Source organism: Carassius auratus, chromosome 29 (genome assembly GCF_003368295.1).
Source record: "Carassius auratus strain Wakin chromosome 29, ASM336829v1, whole genome shotgun sequence".
NCBI classification, from domain to species: domain Eukaryota; kingdom Metazoa; phylum Chordata; class Actinopteri; order Cypriniformes; family Cyprinidae; genus Carassius; species Carassius auratus.
Window position 1 is genome coordinate 15,830,720 of NC_039271.1, and position 20,314 is coordinate 15,851,033.

A 20,314-nucleotide genomic window follows, 5' to 3' on the forward strand; every position below is an offset into this window, starting at 1 on the left:
AGACACTGAAGACATTCATCAACACCCTCCACAAGGAAGGCAAGTGACAACCTCATACTAGCCTATAACCAAAATCATTTTCGTGTGTGGTTTTACAGTAACTTACAGAGGCGGGGATGTTATAAGTTGCGTGTCATCTGAAGTTTTTCGGTTTTCCACCGGAACCGCTTCCATCAGTTGTGAGGTCCGCGTGCAACTCGAACGCTTCCAATCAAGAAGCCTCCAAAACTTATGTCGCTTTTGACGAATGAACTCGCACCTCGGTTGAACATCGTCGTGACAACTATAAGACTTTCTATGATATCACAGGAGGTGATTATATAGTATTTTATATTGACTTCACTCTCTGTCACTATGCTCGGAAAAACAGGATTTTCTTCCGTCTGTTTGTAATTGGAAGGAACTAACGATGCTTTTTTTTTTGTTTGAATCATTTTTTTAATCGGTTCTTTTCAATGAGTCGGACATACGGGTCAGCAAACCGGTTTGAATCGATTTGCGAGTCACTCTGAATGACTCGGACAGGTCGCAGATATGTTTTTTATTCAGTTAAACACATTGAGTACACATTAAGTAATCTAACAATCGTTGGATTAGAACACACATGACAAAATATAACCAAACTAGAGTACATTTTTAACCTTCAATGTACTGGAATCAAACTAAAAACTAGTTGTGAAGCCGGTGAGTGTCACTTGTTGCAAAACAACAGTGAAAACCAACCCTTCTTACCTAAACAGATGCGTTTTCACAAATATTGCACATTAACATTAATGTTGGTGTATCATCCTTTAAATAATTGAAGAAATTGTCTGGTTTTATAGTTAACCATATTGGTGAGATTTTTTATTTATTTATATACAGTATATATACAAAACATCTCTCCAGTTAAACAATTTACCAAATTCAAAACAACAAATCTTTATTCAAGCACAAAATTACAAAGCTTTTAATTTTTTTCTGAGGACATGAATAGCATGAAACAAACAGTGTCTAGGGCAGAATCTCATATGTAAGAGGATCCAGCCCTTTATCCAGCAGGAGCAGAGAGGATTCCCTCATCTTCTGGAGAAACTTCTGCAGCTCCTCTTAAGAGAAAACCTGACAGAGAAAGACAGTTCAGATGAATGCATTTAAAAACAAGACAGTATCATATTTACCCATAAGCGCTTAGGTTCAGGAGTGACCTCTTGCAATTTCAGCCATTGTCTTATTAACAAACAATATTCATGTTTATATTAACAATAATTGTTTGAATGTTTCAGACATCACACCTCATATAATCGGTGTTGGTCAGACGAGATGATGTCTGCCAGATGCAGACTCTCATGGTGGCGTTCAGTGCACTACAGTACGGTTAACAAAAGGACGGACATCATGGGCAGACACAAACGCCGCAGCAGAGTCATCTGATGAGCACGCTCAGAGTCTTTCTCAGCGTCCTGCAAAAACACAACACACCATGATTACAGGACATCCTACACTCAAAAAAATGCACCCAAGAGATGTTATAGATGTTAACATCTCAGCGATTTCCTTTTTTTCTGACATATTGGTATTGTATCTTCTACTTGGATTCAGCTGGATGCAAAGCAACAAAATGTGATTATTTATAGGGGGTGATTCTTTTCTATACCCACTGTGTGTGTGTGTGTGTGTATTTAAGGTTATAAATGACCTCAGACATGACAGCTGTGTTAGCCAAACCCTTAAATGAATACAGAACCTATTCACCTCTCTGACATCCACCATCCAACCTCCATCTACGAACAGCAGCACATTATAAGTCCTCGGTCAGCGCTCCCAGACACCCCTGCCAGTTCTCATACTCCATCTGGTGGAAGTGACAAAAAAAAAGCCATTACACAGTGTTCACTACAGAGAAGTATTCGGCACTGTGTGGACTGTCTGTTCGGACCTTGTACTCTGCTTGTTTCATCTCATGGGCCACCTTCTCTGTAAACTTAGCTTGACCAGGTGCTGTGGGTTTCACCGGAGGACAGTTCATGTGCTTGAACCACTCATTAAAAGCTTCGTGAGCTTTCTGTTGGGATGGGGAAAACACAAATGGGCTCACAGTAAGATCATCTTGCTGTAACCACGTTCATTACAGTGATGCAGAAAGATGCAGTTCCTCACCAGATAGGCACGGATCCACAGATGCTCCCGAAAAGCATTCTCCTTCTCCGCAGGAAGGGGTGTGTCCATGCCCTGCTCCTCCCACTGGTGGTAGATTTCCCGCATGGAGTCTTCAGAATACCCATTCTTAATAAAAGTCCTCCTCAGAAAACAAACGCACACCTCACCAGTAATGCCAGCTCTTATGAGGTTAAAGAGATTTTTGAGCAGGCGAGTGTCGTCCTCTCTGTCCAGGTCTGCCAGTGGTCTCTTCTGTCTGATGGGAGCATCGGGATCCAGCTCGGTGACCAGCGGCCTGCTAAAACCACCGCTGGACTGATTCCTCCTCAGCTTCAGGGTGTGGATCGTGTTCTCCCTACACACGAACAATCCACCATAAAACGATCTACCTGCATGAGTTTTGAGATGTTCAATCATATAAATAAGCAGTAATATCACTTACCAGTACACAGACTTGGCATAGTATTCAATATTATCAGAGAAGTCTCCTATCTAATCTTTGGCGATGCTCTCCAACCAATCCACCACCAGCTAAATCAACACGCACACCAGAAGTAATTCAAGTGGTTTTTCCATGCAGAAATGTGCAGGATGGGTGTTAATGAATGCATGTGTACCTGGCTCTGTCGCACCATACTATCCTTCTGGAAGAACTGCTCCATTACTGCTTTCTCACTCTCAGTGGGCATCTCCAAAGACAACACAAGTTAATATGCAGTGGCTCCAAAAAAAAACACAGATGCCTAAGTCACCATTAATGAATGAATCTCAATGCAATGGACAAAATCTCAAACCAAGTGGCACTGCTAAGATGTAACTTTATGACATTCTAAAAGTCTTGGAACTCTATTTGTTCATTTTGGACAGTATATCTACTGTTTTTATACCTAACAGGCTACATCTTGTGAAATCATAAGGTTTAACATTTTGCAATATATTATGCAATGACATTTATGTTTTCCATCTAGGTAAACCAGTACAGTGTCACACATGCACTTACTGTTATATCCATCATGATGTCTTCTTCTAAAACGCTCTGCACTCTGTGTGTGAGAGATTTAACAGTACGTTAGGAATTTAGTAACAGTTGTCCTGCTTAATATTCTTGAGTAAGCAGTAAAAGATAACTTATATTACAGATAACATTTATATTGTAAATAACTACATATTTCTACTTGAATTAACATCATATCGTTCTGAATTTCCCAGTCTGTCAATGCACTGCTAGGCGTGTACCTTCTCCAGACAGAGAGCCTCATAATCCTCTAACAGATCAAACACAGCTGTGGACGCATGCTGCAAATATGACTGCAGAAATTCAGGAAACAAACCGAGAGAAGCTGGGGGGAGAAAAGAGAGAGAGAGAGCTGTAAATCATGTAAACGGTCACTTTATTAGTGGCGATGATGATTATTAGGATTATTTACCCACCTCTCCAGGATCATCTTCCTTTAGCATGATAGCGCTCATATTGACATCCTCAGTGAAGCTGGATATATATATATATATATATATATGAATTCTGGGCACACACTATGCTCAGACTGCCTTTGGTACGGGGTGTGTTGATGAAGCGAGGAGTTCTGCTTCCTGTCCCGAGGATGGCTGACACATCTGGATTCCTGAGGGCACTTCTTGGGGTGACTGTACATAATACAAAAAAAAATTGCACATCAATACAGACCACTATTCACAAACATCAAACTAAGAGAGAGATATTAAAATAAGTTTATTTACAAGTTTGTTTGAGGAGAGATCCAGTTGTTCGGCGCAGTGGTGGTCTCGCAGGGGTAGTGCTGGTGCCAGGAGTGTTATCCTGTGCCAGTGGGACTGAACACACAAGTAAAGGAAAAAAAACGAAATCACAGAAACATACTTACTAGTGATGTGTCGTTCTTGAATTTTTAATATGACTCAAGAAGAACGAGTCATCTCGGGGAGTGATTCGTTCAGTCGCGCAATATTCTATGTTTTGTTCTGCTAGTAGTAATTCACCTGTCAGTCAATGCAGTCTTTAGCCGGAAAGAGAACTGATTAGTTCATAGTTCAGGTCTATCGGGTTTTTGACCCATACGCTAAACCTATGCAGTCTGAGGTGGAAAGAGAATTGATTAGTTCATCTTTCGGGTCTTCAGGTTGTTCGTCCTTTTGTCCTGTGACATGACAGCATTGGCTAGAGTAATTAGTTCATTTACAACCTTCCTTACAAATGGGTGCATAGAACTGATTATTATTATTATTATTTTTTAATTATGATTTACTCTTACAGTTACATGATGCATTTCTGGTTTCAAATTGTTGCTTTTAATTTCTGTCATGATGGTATAATCTTCTAAATCTTCAAAAATGACCTTGTTGTATGATTTATGTCTTTTGAGTTCACCCTTCAGATTAGACTATAGATCTGTAGTGTTACTTGGGTTGCACTTTATTTTACAGTACGTGTACTTACATGTACTTATAGTTTACTTACAGTGTATTTATCTAAGAAAGTTCTGGTAATACAAGGTAACTACATGGGGTAGGGTTAGGTTTAGGGGTAGGTTCAGGGTTAGTAACTAGTTATTACATAGTTATTGTAATTACTATAATAAGCACATAGTATGTACATGAGGACCAGGACTGTAAAATAAAGTGCTACCATTACTTGTTTAGGATTCAAAATGTTATTTGCTTTTAATTTATGTCATTATGTCCTTTTTGAACAATCTTCTTATACAAATTTAAGACCAATATGTCAAGTCTGCCTAGGAAAAGTAATTATTACACCAGCAAACTCAAAATTGGATTAAAAATGAACAAACTAGGCTATAAATACTTTGTATTGTAGGCTTGGATTATTATATTCTATAACCTAGTGTTTATTTACTGATAGGCAGTCAAAAAGACATATTAATCAATATTTTATTTATAACAGGATTTTATTTATTTATAAAATAATAACACACCACAGATCCTGAAGAAACGTTAACAAAAACACAGTGACAGAAATGTCAGAAATAGCGCATGGGGCTGTCACGTGATTGAGGAATGACTTGAACCCGAAGACTTGTCAGACAAGAGATGAGGTGAGCTAATCACAGACTGGAGACCCGGGTAAAGAATGAATTAATCTTTTCTGTATCTTATAGCATTTTAGTTTTGTATTGTTTTTAGTGTGATCAACATATGCGTAAGTACTTGATGTGTTGGGGAAGTAACATGTAACATTTTAATTACATTTTGCTAAAATGAACTCGAAAAAAGATTCGTGAGCTGGTTAACAACACTAGTTTCTTCTATAAAGCCGTTTTCCATTTTATAATTGCTGAGATTGAAGTACTTTATATCATCAGCAAATTTATTTTTTCTTTGTATTGCTGTGAAGCTACTTTAAAACTACCTGCACTGTAAAGTGTTGTATAAAATTTGTAAGGATACATGCAACTTTTTTGTGTGAACTCTTTCTGCGGGCCGCACGGGTCACCTCGATGTCTCGAACCGCTGGACTCATCCAGGTCTGATTCCTGTACAAAATACACACCAGAATTACATGTGAGAGATAATAACAGTATTATCCATAATTACGTCATATACTCACAAACACAGTTGAACACAGATTCTGTCTTCAGACTGACTAACGTTACTGTATATTTACTCTATCACTCAGTTTTTCAATTCAGTTTAGGTGAGCTTTATTGGCATGACAAAAACTTTACATTTGTATTGCCGAACAGTGACAGCTGGGCTGCTTACAAATAGTGCACATATGTATTAACAAAAAGAAAAAGAATAATAGTAATAGCAATAATACAAATATATTAAACGTATAAAGCATGTAGTGCAATATGAATTAGTGTATGTAAGTGTATAAGTTAGAAATAAAATAAAATAAGAAAGTATTAGATTTACAGGGCAAAATATACATCATAGTAATACAATAGAGTAATATGGCATAACATAATCTTCATGTGCTGGAAACATCAGATCAGGGCAGGTTGAGTGTTTTCTGTTCTCTTGTGACAGGCAGACAAATACTGAGCAGCAAACACACAGCAGTTCTTGTGTTCTCCTAACAGATTCTACAGTGTCTCCTGGTTTGAAAGGGTTTTAAAAGTCTGATGGATCTGATGTGTTTTATCACAGGACACTGTCCGTATGTCCGTGTATTTGGAGCATTCAGTTAGAAAGTGCAGTTCTGTTTCCATCCGATTCAGATCACAGTGTGAACACAGTGTCTGCTCCGGGGGCAGCCATGTTTTTCTGTGTCTGCCCGTCTCTGTCATCAGCTTGTGTCCGCTGAGTCTGTATCTGGTCAACGTGCTTCTCAGTTTCTTATCCAACACTGTGAACAGATACTCTGTTATTCAGTACTCTCTCTTTAGGGCCAAATAGCATGATTGCACTTTACTCTGTAGCTGTGTTTGGGTTTGCCAGTGAGTGATGTAGCTCTGTTTGATTTGTGCAGTAATCTGATTGTGATTCAGAGCATCAGTAGATGTAAGTGAAGCATCAGGGCTGAAGCTCTGGATCAGCTGAGGGAGGGGACTGCTTTCTTTGCTCATCTCTTGGTGTTGCAGGGCTTTATGATGATATCATTGGGGGTCGCGGAGTTTCAGATGTTTCCAGAATTGAATCGCCCTATTTTGTAACTTTATGATTAGAGGATATTTGCCTGATTCTTGCCTGATGCATTATTTGTTGTGAGCTGTTGCACGTGTAATATATTTTTACAGAGTTCTGCATGCAGGGTCTCAATTGGATGTTTTTCCCATTTGGTGAGATCTTGATTTGGATTTGCCAGTGGACCCCACAACTCACTGCCATAAAGGGCAATGGGCTCAATTACTGATTCTAATATTTTCTGCCTAATTCTAAATAGCCGTTTTATGGAGTAGAATGCTTTATCTCTCTCTCTCAGTTCATTCACAGCATGATTAAAGTTTCCTGTGGATGTGATTTTCAAAGCCAGGTAGTTGTAGTGTGACGTGTGCATTATCTGGTTAACGTGTTTGTGTTGTGTTTCCCTCTCTCTCTCTCTCTCTCTCTCTCTCTCTCTCTCTCTCTCACTCACTCTCTCACACACACACACGCACCTTAAAATAACTCAAAGTTCCCTGTAAAATACAATCAAATAGCCAATATAGCTAATATCTCTCAAAGCACAACTAAATGACTTTAAGTCTTCTGCATAACATAAAGCGCTCTGGTCCGAAATGCTGTATTTACATAAAATAACTCTAAAATTACATATTTTTTCTCTCTCGTGTTGTTATATCGACCTTTTAAACTGCCGTGTGGAGCCGTTCTCAAGAGAATGTAAAGTAGAACAAACCACGAATAAAATAAAGTCATCAGATAACAGTCATACAACAACATAAAAAATAAAACGTAATATCTTACCAGTCCATCTCGTCTGTACATTCACAACTGCATTCATTACCGCCTTCACTTTTGATACTATTGTTCCTCTGAGCTGTGCATGTCACACTGCCCCCTACTGGCGCGGAAGAACGGGTAATTACAATATTACCAGTATGTCACCTACTGGCCACAGCAAGAACTACACGCACGGCTAGGCCTCTTTTGATTTAATTACCATTCGTAATCCATTGAAATGTATATTGCAATATACGGTAAGGATTACATTTAATCAAGTCCTGATTATATTGCATTAATATATTTAACAAATATTTCCTGCCTAATCAAATTCAACATGTATATTACATGTCTGTTACATTAATGGCACAGTACATATGTATGGTGGGATCATTTTTTAATTTGGAATTTAAATTGAAATGTCACGTCTCATAAGTGGTAGCCTATTTGGTGGCTATTTAACAGATTCTCCGTACAAATGTCATCTAGTTGTCAATGTCAATACTAATGTCAAGTAATCAAGTTTTTCCATGAACGAAGATACTGAACATACACTATGTTAGTGAGTTGACCCGATGAGACTTGTTGTCAAAATGCAACCTGGTACCTTTTCAATAAAACATTTAACCAGTAATTATGAAAAAATAAAAAATCAAACAAATACTGCCAAACCAACAATAGTCAAATACAGAGTAGTATATAATATAGCATTAATACATAATGTAGTATATAATATAGTGTAAATACAGTGTTTTTCTAGAGGAAGCATTTATTAGAGGAATTGTATTTTCTTCTTTAGCACAGCTATGAGGTAATGGCTGCTGAAAATTCAACTTTTCCATTAGAGGAATAAATTGCATTTATATAGGGCTACATAAACCCCATAAAATAAAACAGTAGGTAAACGGGACCCTCAATTGGCTTTGACTGCACCTAATAATCTTAAATTATTAATTAATTAATTTTAAATTAAATGTTCCCTCCTGGTGGAATGACCTCCCCAACTCACTCCGAGCAGCTGAGTCCTTAGCCATCTGTGTGTGTGTGTGTAAAGACCTCTAACACTACTTCCTCTATTCTTTTTCTATTGTATCTGTTTTCTTTTTATTTATTATATTATTGAAAAGCCCATGTACTGTGTTAACCTAACTGAGACTTGTTATAGCACTTATATATCATTGCTCTTTTTGTTGTTTTTGATTGCTTCCACTGTCCTCATTTGTAAGGAATAAATGTAAATTATCTGACTCCATAATTTTCATGCACATATTATCATAATTTTTCATGCACTGCATAAATATCAGGTATGTTTTGCACAGTGACCAAAGTTCAGCTTGTGGAGTTAAGCTTAGGTTTTTTTTGTGTGTTCTATCAATAAACGTGTAATTATGTTACCTCTACCCAGCGTACACTTCAGCATCTCCTCTCAAATAAAGACCCTTTAACCACTGATTGCATAATCACAAGGTTAATTGTGCAGGAGGAAATCAATGTAGACCGGCCTTAAAGGGAAAACACTCACAAAACACTTGCATTTTGAACACTTTACACCATGTCAAGGTTTTATTTGACAGATTTTCAGTAAATATCATACAGTAAACAAGAGCTCTGCAAAAGTAAGTATATATCCATTGAGTTGCATTTCATAAAAATAGTAGCTAACTTACAGTTTTTGTGACTAGGTCATAATACATAGTGTCATATTTTATCGTTTTTAGCTGTATAGTGTGAACCGCGCTTTTCTTTAAGTTCTACACAGTGATACAGAGCCCCTTTTGGGCATTGCCTTGCTTCCATGGCTCTACCGATGAATCATCTCATTTTAAATCACATTATTTATCAGGTTGAATCATTTCAGTGATGCCTCTTCAGCATTTGGCAAACTCAAGACAAAATAAATGGAAAAGCAGTGTGACTGCACTGACACTATACTCTCTCTTTAAACAAACCAGCTAGTCTATAAAAAAAAAAGAAAAAGAAAAAAAAAAAAAAAAACCTAAGGCCAGACACAGCCTACAAGTACATGAATGCAAAAGCTAACTATGCAAGTTCATCACCTTTCTTGTTGTTCCGTTGCACATGTGTCAGAATGCAATTCATAATGTAACACATTGCATTATTAATGTGATATCTGCACAATTCAGCTTGTTTTTTTTGTTTTTTTTTTTGTAATGAAGCTAAAATTTGAAGATTATTCAACATGATATTAGCTAACTAAATAAATAAAAAGAAAAGTCACTAAGCAATTTTCAAAGACAAAAAGGTTAATTGTCTAGTAGTGATGTATAAAGTACAGCTAACACAGAAGACACTTTCAAATCGAGCACACTAACTTGAACCTGTTGCGAAATCTATGATTCAGTCAAAATCTAGATTGAGTCAATTTGATATCTATTGAAATAATTGGATTTCACTTACAAAAAATTAACCATGCACCTTTACAACACATTGTGCAAAAGCAAAGATATTTGAAGGTTGAAGATTTGTTTGAAGATTTGTTATGAGTTAGTTTTATAGTAGCTCAGAAATAGATGCTTAGGATGTTCGATGAAACCGCACACTTACATTGCGCTACATTTGTGCTCTTGCATAGAGTATGGTTCTTGCCTTAAAGGAACGTTCCACTTTAGCGTGGGCTAAATAGGCTCATTTTCCAACTCCTCTAAAAAATGACCTAAGAAATTCTATATTTTTAACCTATTTAAAACTTGACTCGTCTGTAGTTACATCGTGTACTAAGACCAACAGAAAATGAAAAGTTGTGATTTCCTAGGCCAATATGGCCGGGAAATATTCTCTCATTCTGGCATAATAATCAAGGAACTTTCCTGCCGTGCCATGGGAGCAGCAGGCGCAACGATATTTCGCAGCGCCTGAAAATAGTCCCTGGCAACTCAACTCAACTAGCTGGGGACTATTTTCAGGTGCTGTGTAATATCATTGTGCCTGCTGCACCCAACGAGATGCTAATGATTTAATCAGATTTAATGATCTATGCTAAGCTATGCTAAAAGTGCTACTGCCAGACCTGGATATAGGCTGAATGGATTCGAAAACTGTAAAACTCAACTGTTTAATTCTTATAAAATGAGTTATAAAATGAGCCTATTTTTTTTTTTTCAGTGGAGTGTTCTTTTAAGATGACTTATTCCTAAAGCTGATTTTGTACTTTAAATAAATTTGTTAATTTCCTGTCTAACATTACTGAGAGATATCATAGTGTTTGTAGTGAGCCTACTCATTCATATGCACACAATCTTTGCTGGTACTCTATGAAAAATACATTTGCTCTGACAATGTCACTGTCTGTCTGGGATTTCGAAGGATGAAGCACTCACAATGTAATAGCCACAGATCCACACTCTTTTTTGGAGTGTTTCAATTAATTTGTCTTTATCAGGGAAATGTTAGCTCTATCTTGTAATGACTAGATCATTGTCATCTCTCCTTGTCATGTACAACAGTTGTCAAAGAGCGTCAGTGTAACTCGTCATCGCTTTATTTCTGTGGGAGATGAATATAATAGAGACCATATTATGAAAATGGATAGAATGGATGAGGTCTTGTTCACAGGAACTACAATTGACGTATATATTAATTAAAATGAACTAAATTATAAAAGTTGTTAATAATTGGACAACATTTTTGACAGTATTGCAGGAAGAATACACAATGAAGCACCATTGGGTTATTGAAGTGTGTAATTTCTGTGCCACCATCGGTTATAAAATCTGTATAAAAATAAAATACACTTAAAACTCTCCCTCAAAATCATGCAATTGGTTGAAACCATGTTGTTTTGTCAGCCCAGAATTGCAGTTCTGTTTGATACAACTAGATGCACAGAAATGACCTATTTCACCTCCAAGTGATTGTAAAATTTTATATTTATTTATTTCAGTGACATTTATGGCAATGTAACTCATAAAAATGTGAATTATGAAAGAAAACACAGAATAATTGCCTAGATGTAACCCAAAAGTTTGTTCCCTTACACCTTAACATTCCAAAAAATTTATTTTTTTAAGCTCAAGTATGAAGCCCTTTCACATGACTCACATCAATGTTCCCCAGTCCAATTAACTCAACGGAGCAAAACTCAGGGTAGAGTGACAAGTCCCGTTCACGGCAAGAATGATAACTAAAATGATAACTAAGTTAGCATCCACATCAATTCATAATAACATTCCGTTTATTATAAGCAAACAATGCTGTCATGTGGTCTGCTGCTTTATATGCTAACTCAATTTTAAAGTGGTGGATTCTGATTCTGGTTGTCAGTGATTTTATGATTCATCAGTTGAAAAAAAGAAGAAGAAAGTGATTCTCCACTGTGTCATCGTAATATCATTATCCTACTCTCATAGAATTAAAATAATTATTATAACTTTATAGTTATCTTTGTGTGAATGGGACTTCAGCCACCTTGCTGTGTGGCACATAGATGTGTAACATGACACTTAAAGTTCAAACATGTTCAACTTTGACCTCATTTACTGTGGATTTTTCAAAGCATAACCTAGGAAATCTCAAAGAAATTCCATTAGCCGAGACCTTTTAATTGGTTCTTTGTGTTTAAGTTAGCCTTCGATTAGCAAGCTAACATCTTAGCCTACTAGCTTAGCTAGTAGAGACTGATAGACTGTGTCTATGTACATACATCTAAATACAGCACAAGGTAGATGATGAAATTCAAAGAAAAAAAAAAGTAAAAACAAATAGCATTCATTACCTTTTTCATGTACTTTCACAATGTGCTATTAGCAGGAACCATGTGAATGAGACACAACCTTTTATATGGGAATATGCTAATAAACAAATTTTCATAGCAGGATTTTGAGAATTAACTTCCTCGGAAATATTCAATGAATATCATGGATGCACAGCATATACTCTTTCCAGTAATGCATTGTATATGTATACACGTCTACTTAAAGACAAAGTGCTTAACAAACATTTGAACTCCTGTTAAAGATATCATTAATAAATATCTGCACTTATTTTTAGAAGACTCTCACCTCTATTTCTATGTATGAAAATAGCTTTGAATTTTATATTGATATATCTATATTGTGGACAAAAAAACAACCTCTCTATTCACCAATCAGCATTCAGAGACAGGGATGCGACCACATACTCATTCAGTTCTGGCATTACTGTTGCACAGTTTCTACGGAACAAGTAGTCCAATGAATTTATAGCAGCTTACTTTTATTTTATTTTATTGATGCCGTTGCCTAGGATTTAGAGCTCCAATAAAGCATCAAGTGGTCTGCATAAGGCAGGGGTGTCCACTCCTGTACTGCGGAGTTTATCTCCAACCTGCCCCAACACACTTGCCTGGATGTTTCTAGTAATCCTGAAGTTTTTTATAAGCTGGTTCAGGTATGTATATTTAGTATTGGAGCTACGCTCTATAAGACAGTGGCCCTTCAAGAGCAGGATTGGACACCCCTGGCATAAGGCACTCTGCCCTATTCAAACCATTCTATATTTAATCAAAATCATCTTGAACTCAAATTGCTTTGTTTGTGTGCTCACGTAAAGGGAGAATAGATTAAGAGTCAAGAGAAGGTCAAAGCTTATTAGCTCCTTCTGAATCTGTGTACTCACACTGACGGCGATTTGGAGCAACTGGTAGCTATAAATCAGACACAAGCGACCATTGGCATTGATCTTGAACTTGAGGCTCCAACTACCAATGTCAGTGTAGACAGTGAAGGTCATGTGATCTGTTTCCTGTTACAAATCTATATTCAAGTTGAGTAGTAACACCTATTAGCAACCACTCAAGTGTATATCACTGTCAGTGGGAACGCACCTAAAAGTGAAGTAGGAATGAATTCTAGATTACACTCTTCTAACTTCTAACACTGTGTATGATATCAATACTCAAGAATAGGCTCACAATGATGTGTAAAGACCATATTTACAATATGTCTTACATATATGCAGTCATATAATATATCTATTTCTATATTCATTTTACCGAACCTTATACAGACATCTGCAGGTCAGTCTTTAAGGCAGAGTTCCATAGTCGAGTGTCCACTCATTTAGAAGCTTTTTATTCATATTCATTCTTCAAATACACAAAAAACTCTATATCAAGCAACTCCTTCAGTATTCTTCATTTTTGAACGAAAGTGTATAAAAATTGCTGTAGCCACCAGTGGTTGTTCAAGAGTCAGTGGTTCTCTGTGCATGTACATCTCTGAATCTTGAGTGCTTTTCCCCAAGTTCAAACAAGTCTGGGATTCTTTTTGCACGCAACATGCATCACTCATTCCACCGTGGTTCCGTTTTTGGAGTGAATGCTTGCAGTTCTTAAGGTGGTGGGTGTCATATCCATTAAAATAACTTAGAATAAAATATAAATAAAAAATGCTCTGTCTAGAAATGCATGGAAAGGTCTTTAGTGAGGAATATGGAAGGGTGGTACCCAGTCAAGGTTAAACCCAATCTCTTCCAAGTAGAGCAAGCCTGTAAAAAGCAATCAAGAAGAGCCCGAACCCAACCTGTCCCAAATCAAGGCAGATCATGACCAAAGATTGGTTCAAAACTTGGCCAAAAGAAGTCAAGGCCAAAAGTAATGTTTAAACTTGGGCCTGAGATTATTATGAGATGTTATCTGCTGATGGTGGAGTTGGCTGAGCGCAGGGTACTGGGAAGCTTGTCCGAACCAGGGATCTTCCAGGGCCCTGGGGATACTGTGGCCTTCCTGCCTGATGCAATGCTGCTGGTCTTGGAATTGTGGCTGGGATGACTCATTTGCACTTTCTCTGGTTCCTTTGGTAGGGCTATGATTGGCACCAGAGCTCCATGTTGGTTGTTGCAACCATCTAAGCATCCGTTTCCCCCATTCATGTTGGTAACATTTGGAGAAGTTTTAGGTGAGTCTCGCTTTCGAGGTGTGTTGCTCTGCTCCCTCCTGCGCTCCTTGGACTTTGCCCGGCTGCTTTTGTGGGATTTGGGCTCTCCTGCAATTTCATCAAGGTATTGTTGCTGACTCTTCCCTCCACTAGAGCGATGGTTGGTCCTGCTACCCTCCCTCTGTTTGGTCCCACCCCCAACTCCACCTGCCACAGCTGACCTCTTCCCCACACTGGCTTGAGCCCTGCTCTCTGGGCCTCTAGGATCCTGGCAACAGTCTGGACCTACTGCTTCCAAGGATGATGTATGAGGTGGGTTGGTGGGTGGGTTCATATGAGAAGAAGCTGATGGATTAGGTAAACTGTCGAGGGGTGGTGCTACTTCCGACAGACTTGGGGAGGCTGTAGTGTGAGCATCCCAGGGGGCGGGACTATCTGCTGGGGAAACATGGAAACAGTTACATACAAATATTCAAACCAAAAAAGAAAGAAGCACAAATGGAAACACGCTCACACACTAGAGTAAGAAAGATAAGTGGAACCAAGGCTTACACTGGCAAAAAAGTACTATCTAATAAACATGAACCACACAATCCCCAAACCAGTTCAGTGCAAACCCAACCCTGCAGCCGGTTTCATCGATCAACTCAATCATACTGAGAAAAATTCTGACTTTATAGATTCAGTTCAAACTGTAATGGATTCAATGACAAACAGTATTTCTATCTATCAAAATACTATTTTAGGGTTTAGGTTGGGGTTAGGGGTTAGTCATTCTTTCAGTGTTGTGTATGTGTAGGCAGTCAGCACTGTGATTTGCATGACCAACAAAATCTTCTTTAGAATCTGCTGCAAGGTGGGATTAGCACTTAACTGGTTTTCGGAAAAAAAATACACAAACCACATTAACAAAAAAGTACCAAAAAATACTGTGATATTACCACGGCTGTTTTCTACATTGTACCATGCAAATGGTATGGGATATGTATTATGATAATTATGTTGGAATGCCATTTAACTACAGTACCATGGTATATTACCAACTCATACTGTCAGTGTATCATGGAATTGCCACAATATGTTTCTTGTAAATAAACAAAGGACTTTATGATATTGTTTGTAAATAAAGGTTTGCATTAGGGCCGGTAAGCGATAATAATAAAAAAAAAATCTAATTAATTACATGATGTGGTGATTAATTCATATAATTAATCGCACATCAAATGTGAACAAATTACTATGAAAATATAATTTAAAGTCATTGTTGTGCAAAGCATCAAAGAGAACTTACAAAAAGTAGGTTCAACAAGAAATATTTAGTTTGATCAAATTTATTACATATACTCTTTTGGACCATGTGAGTCAATGATGACAGAATTGTCATTTTTGGTTGCGTGAACTATAACTTTAATAATACATTTTCTTAATTTTCTTATTATTACTATGCAAATATAAAATTATTTCTTTAATGAAATGATACTTTACATAATAAACTAAAACTGCCAGTAAGTGGTGGTAAATGTCTTAATGATTAAGTCATCGATTATTAATCGATTAAGTCATCATTTATTCATTCATTTGATTTGTTCAAATTGCTGATTCATTCAGGAGTGAAGTAAATGGTTCTTTATGAATGGTTCATTGAATCATTAGGCTTGTTCGACTTGAAGCGGATCACCACCATCATACCAATCGGTGTGTGACATCAAAGTATCACAACAGCTTTAGAGAGCAGATGACTCCTTGTCCTTTTGAATTGCCCTTGCAGTACTTTGATGTCATACACCGATCGCTCTGTGCAGCACCACTTCTAAGCTAAAGCATATGCCAATGGTTCAACGTGCCAAATCAGTTCAAAATATGGATTAAGTAATTAAATTCCTCTGCTGTTTGCTCAGAGATGAATGGTTCTGCTTTGTCTTTATCTTCTGGTTGGCAAAATTGAGCAAAACAGACAACATTGAGTCTAAAATAACATAATATTAACTTCTTAATGAACTGTTGTATAAGAGGAGTATCACATTTACACTCATGTGATATTGCACTTAACCTATAGCTCGTGTGATATTTCTTAACTATATGATGTAAATATGAGACAAAATTTCAAACAGGGGCATTTTGCCCCATATATAAACATTTAGGGATATTCTCTAGGCTCCATCACGCAGTAAGTTGTCGCTCTGCCTCATATTACTCATCAATCGACTGTATGAAATGGCAGATTATCCACATAAATCTGGGACAGGGCAAGTGCGTTAAATGCGTTAATAATTTTAACGCATTATTTTTCGCCATAATTAATTAATTAATGCATTAAATTACCAGCCCTAGTTTGCATAAAGTACATACCAAACCAACACCCATCTCTGACAGGAAATGGGAAATCTAGTTTCATGTGTGTATGCTGGATGTGGAATCAGGTTGTCCCATGGGCTTATTCTGCTATCCACCCAACCTCCACAAACACAAACATGCACATACACATCACTACACACCAAGATGCTGACATCTCTACTCTTCCTCTACTCAGACTCCCAATACACAATAGCATATTTTATCCACACACTCGCAACCCAAACTGAAAGTGTCACCAACCTTAATATTCTCATCATACATCCCTAATCCAACCTGTCTCCTTATATATCACAGGATACACTGAGGACTGCTCAGCTTTCTACCAACCTACGAAGCACATATGCACCCAGGAGGCCATTTCAACGTGTGCTAACAATCACATTGGCTGGGAATTAATTTCAACACAAGAAAACATTTTTAATTCAAATTTACTGTGGTAAATTTATCTTGTTTATATGGTCCAGGTGTAGAAATCACTGGCCTATAGAGGAAAAAGATGAATCCAAGCTCATAAAGGGTTTTTCACTGTGAAATAGAAGACAGGTATGGAATATAAAACCATCCCATGATGACTGTTTTTCAGGTAGGTTTCTGAGATCTCATTAGGATACTAAACACCAAGTTTGAGCGGAATTCAAAGTCAAGTGTGCATATGGTTGTTTCAGAGGCTGTTATGTGCTCATTAGCATTTAGTTTTCATCACAATGGAGAGTCAGTTACAAGAATGGTAATAATCTATGTGGATCTAGGGGTAGATCTGCTGTTTCTGTTTCAGTGTGTGAATTTTAATAGACGTGCTTTCACTGTATGATGTAAACAGATTATGGTTGGACATTATACTAAATATTCAAAATATATTCAATATTATTATTTGGTGATATAAAATTACTATGATTTTAATGCACATTTGCAAATAGATTCAGATACAAAACACACAATGTTATCATCTATATATGCTATAAGTTATAAATAAATTTTATATACTGTACATAAAAATTAAATTAAATAAAAAAAATCCAAACCACAGCACTCCAAGAAAGAATGATTGGTGTGTTAGAAGGCATGCACGCTGTTACAAACCGTGTCTTTAGGATGGCCCATTAGGAAGAAATAGGGGGAGCCATGGTCACTTTTCATGCACATGGAGAGACTGGAAGGTACCATTCCTATAAGAGGTGAAGTAACAACCTAGACCAATCATTAGGGTTAGAACAGCAGCCATAGGCTAAGACAGTATTAAGATCAGTGCTGAGATAGTATTCAGTGAGGAAAATTGAGAACGGAAGTGAGAATTACTGTATTTACTAACAGCCATAACACCGATGAAAGAGAAGACTAGCTATATCTAAATTAATACAAAGAGCATGCTGCCACAGTCATGTTAATGAAGTGTTGTGTTAGCAGGAAAATTGTATTAGTGTACAATAGAATGTTTTTTTTTTCCTCAATCGCTTTGGCTCAATGATTGAATGAGATTTTTTTTGTCTCTCAAAACAGATAATTGAACACTTTGTTGCTTTTAAAATATTTTCTTATTAATTTTATGCAAGTTCTACATGTTTTGGCACATGTGTCCAAAATTGGCAGAAAAACAATCCACATAACTTGCTGATTTAAACACATTAGTTAATTCTCAGTAAAATTACTGTGTTCTTCACAACTAAAACATTCCTATATTGGTTGTTGAAGAAAGTGTTAACAGCAGTATGAACTGATGGCGATATATATGTACTTGTAGGGGTAATCTGCTAACCTAGCTAGATGTTTTTGTTGTTTTATTCTTTTTTAACATTAGACATTTAGTGAAAAGAGGAAAAATTATATATAAGAAAATACTTTTAAATATTAATCTGCTTATGTGATGAACATTGGTTGAGATGATCTTTGGTATCTCATTTGAATGAATCTTAAGTAAAAAAGTTAAATATTTATCAAAACACATACCAACGCAACCTGTTTTGCAGAATAAAAAAGTTTGTTGGACACAGCCATAATTTTACTTACTCTTGAAATCTGTTTCTAAAAAGCTCAATATGACACACAATATCATTCAGCTAGATAAAACTGATATTCGGCCATAGTATAAGCAGTCAGTGTAAAAAAAAAAAAAAAAAACCTTTCCAGGGTCGATTAAAGCTTTTGGATTACTACAGCTCACATTGACAGTAAAGGTTCCATTTTGGTGCCATTAACCAATTTAATGACACTATAACTAGTTAAGAAGCATGTAAATTGTGTGTGAAAATTGTGTGTTATGTCCCATTTAAAACAGTTGCACTTACAGTTAAAAGAATGTTAAGACTGCTTAAAAAATGAGCTAAAGCATTTGAGAAAAACGTGACCTTTTTCTAAAATGATCAACTAGGAATTCCCATCGAGAGCAGATCATTAATAGTAATGTATCCAATAAAACCTGTCAACTGCACATTTTTTGCTCCTGGTGTGAATAAATCTACAAGAATCCATTATTTCACAACATATTTCAACATGTATGTTGTGATCTTCTGCTAATCTGATATATTATTAATTTCTTTATACATTAACCAATAAAATAAGACCTTCTCCAAAGATCTGTCATATAATAAGACAAACTGATGGTTACTACATCTCTTGAGACCCTGTAAACTAAGTGAGCTAAAGCTGTAGACATTTCTGAGCAGTAAGGTAGGTGTTCAGACAATCTGTGTAAACCTACCATACTCAGGGACCTGCCCTGTGCCTCTCTTGAGCAGCAGCCGAACTCTACGGCCACCCGATTTGATGAGCTCAATGGCCCGAGCATGGGTCATATCCCTCGTGGTCTCCCCATTTATTTCAATGATCTGATCACCAACCTGAAAAACAGACAAAACATTGCTATTATCTGTTGAAAAAGGCCTTTTTGGTGGAAAATCCATCCTAAGCAAACAGTCTACTCTCCAGAATGTTTATATAGCATTCAAAAACCTAAGTTTGTGAAGACAGATGTGCGAATGCACGTACAGAACAGCAGTAATTATTTTCTGACAGCTTTGAATTGCACCCTCTCTGGTTTTAATGATAAAATTAATATGACTATCATTTATTACACATAATTATTCAGTAGGATCAATATAGGTCCATAGCTCAAGTCGGCTGTTTTGGTTACGTGCTAATCTTCATAAGCAGTCATGAATGAGCTCGAGTACTAATTAATTTCAGAATTAACATAAATGGATGAATGAATCATGGGTACAAGGTTCTTATGAGCAACAATACTGAAGCTCTTCATCAACCCTGAGGAAGGTGTATGACTATTGAGGATAACGAGGGACTGGTTAATTGCCCTTCTTTGGTACAAAGGAAGCCGGTATGATCAATATTACTACAATTAGTGTTGTTAAAAAAAAAAATCTTTTATGATTTAACTTAATATTTCTAGCAGCGCTTGTGTCTCTAAATTCATTTTTACTAAAGCATAGCCATTAAAGTGCCACTTGTATAGCGAATCCAGTGCCTTTAACCATAAATTTGAAGAAAGTTACTGTCAGTACTGTCTGATTATTTGATGTGAGCAATATTACTGTTATTGTGCATAATCTGTAGATCTCATTTTGTGTGTGTGGGCTAAG

At 36.8% G+C, this 20,314-nt stretch overlaps 1 protein-coding gene and 1 pseudogene across 9 annotated transcripts in view; both read right to left on the bottom strand.

Moving 5' to 3' along the window:
- Positions 1 to 526: 526 nt before the first annotated feature.
- LOC113048221 (nuclear pore complex protein Nup107-like) lies at positions 527 to 7,599 on the bottom strand (annotated as a pseudogene).
- A 3,767-nt stretch (positions 7,600 to 11,366) lies between these two features.
- The window catches only part of LOC113048222 (membrane-associated guanylate kinase, WW and PDZ domain-containing protein 2-like), a 202,626-nt gene continuing 193,678 nt past the window's right edge, over positions 11,367 to 20,314 (bottom strand). For 3 of the 9 annotated variants that reach the window (XM_026209866.1, XM_026209864.1, XM_026209867.1), the window contains 2 exons: positions 19,420 to 19,558; positions 11,367 to 14,807 (listed from right to left, as the gene is read on the bottom strand). In XM_026209866.1, the coding sequence (XP_026065651.1) occupies positions 14,125 to 14,807; positions 19,420 to 19,558 (822 nt within the window). In that variant the 3' untranslated portion in view covers positions 11,367 to 14,124. Of the gene's footprint in view, positions 14,808 to 17,804; positions 17,913 to 19,419; positions 19,559 to 20,314 lie in introns of all 9 variants that reach the window. The other 6 variants (XM_026209868.1, XM_026209870.1, XM_026209869.1 and 3 more) reach the window with 5 other exon arrangements.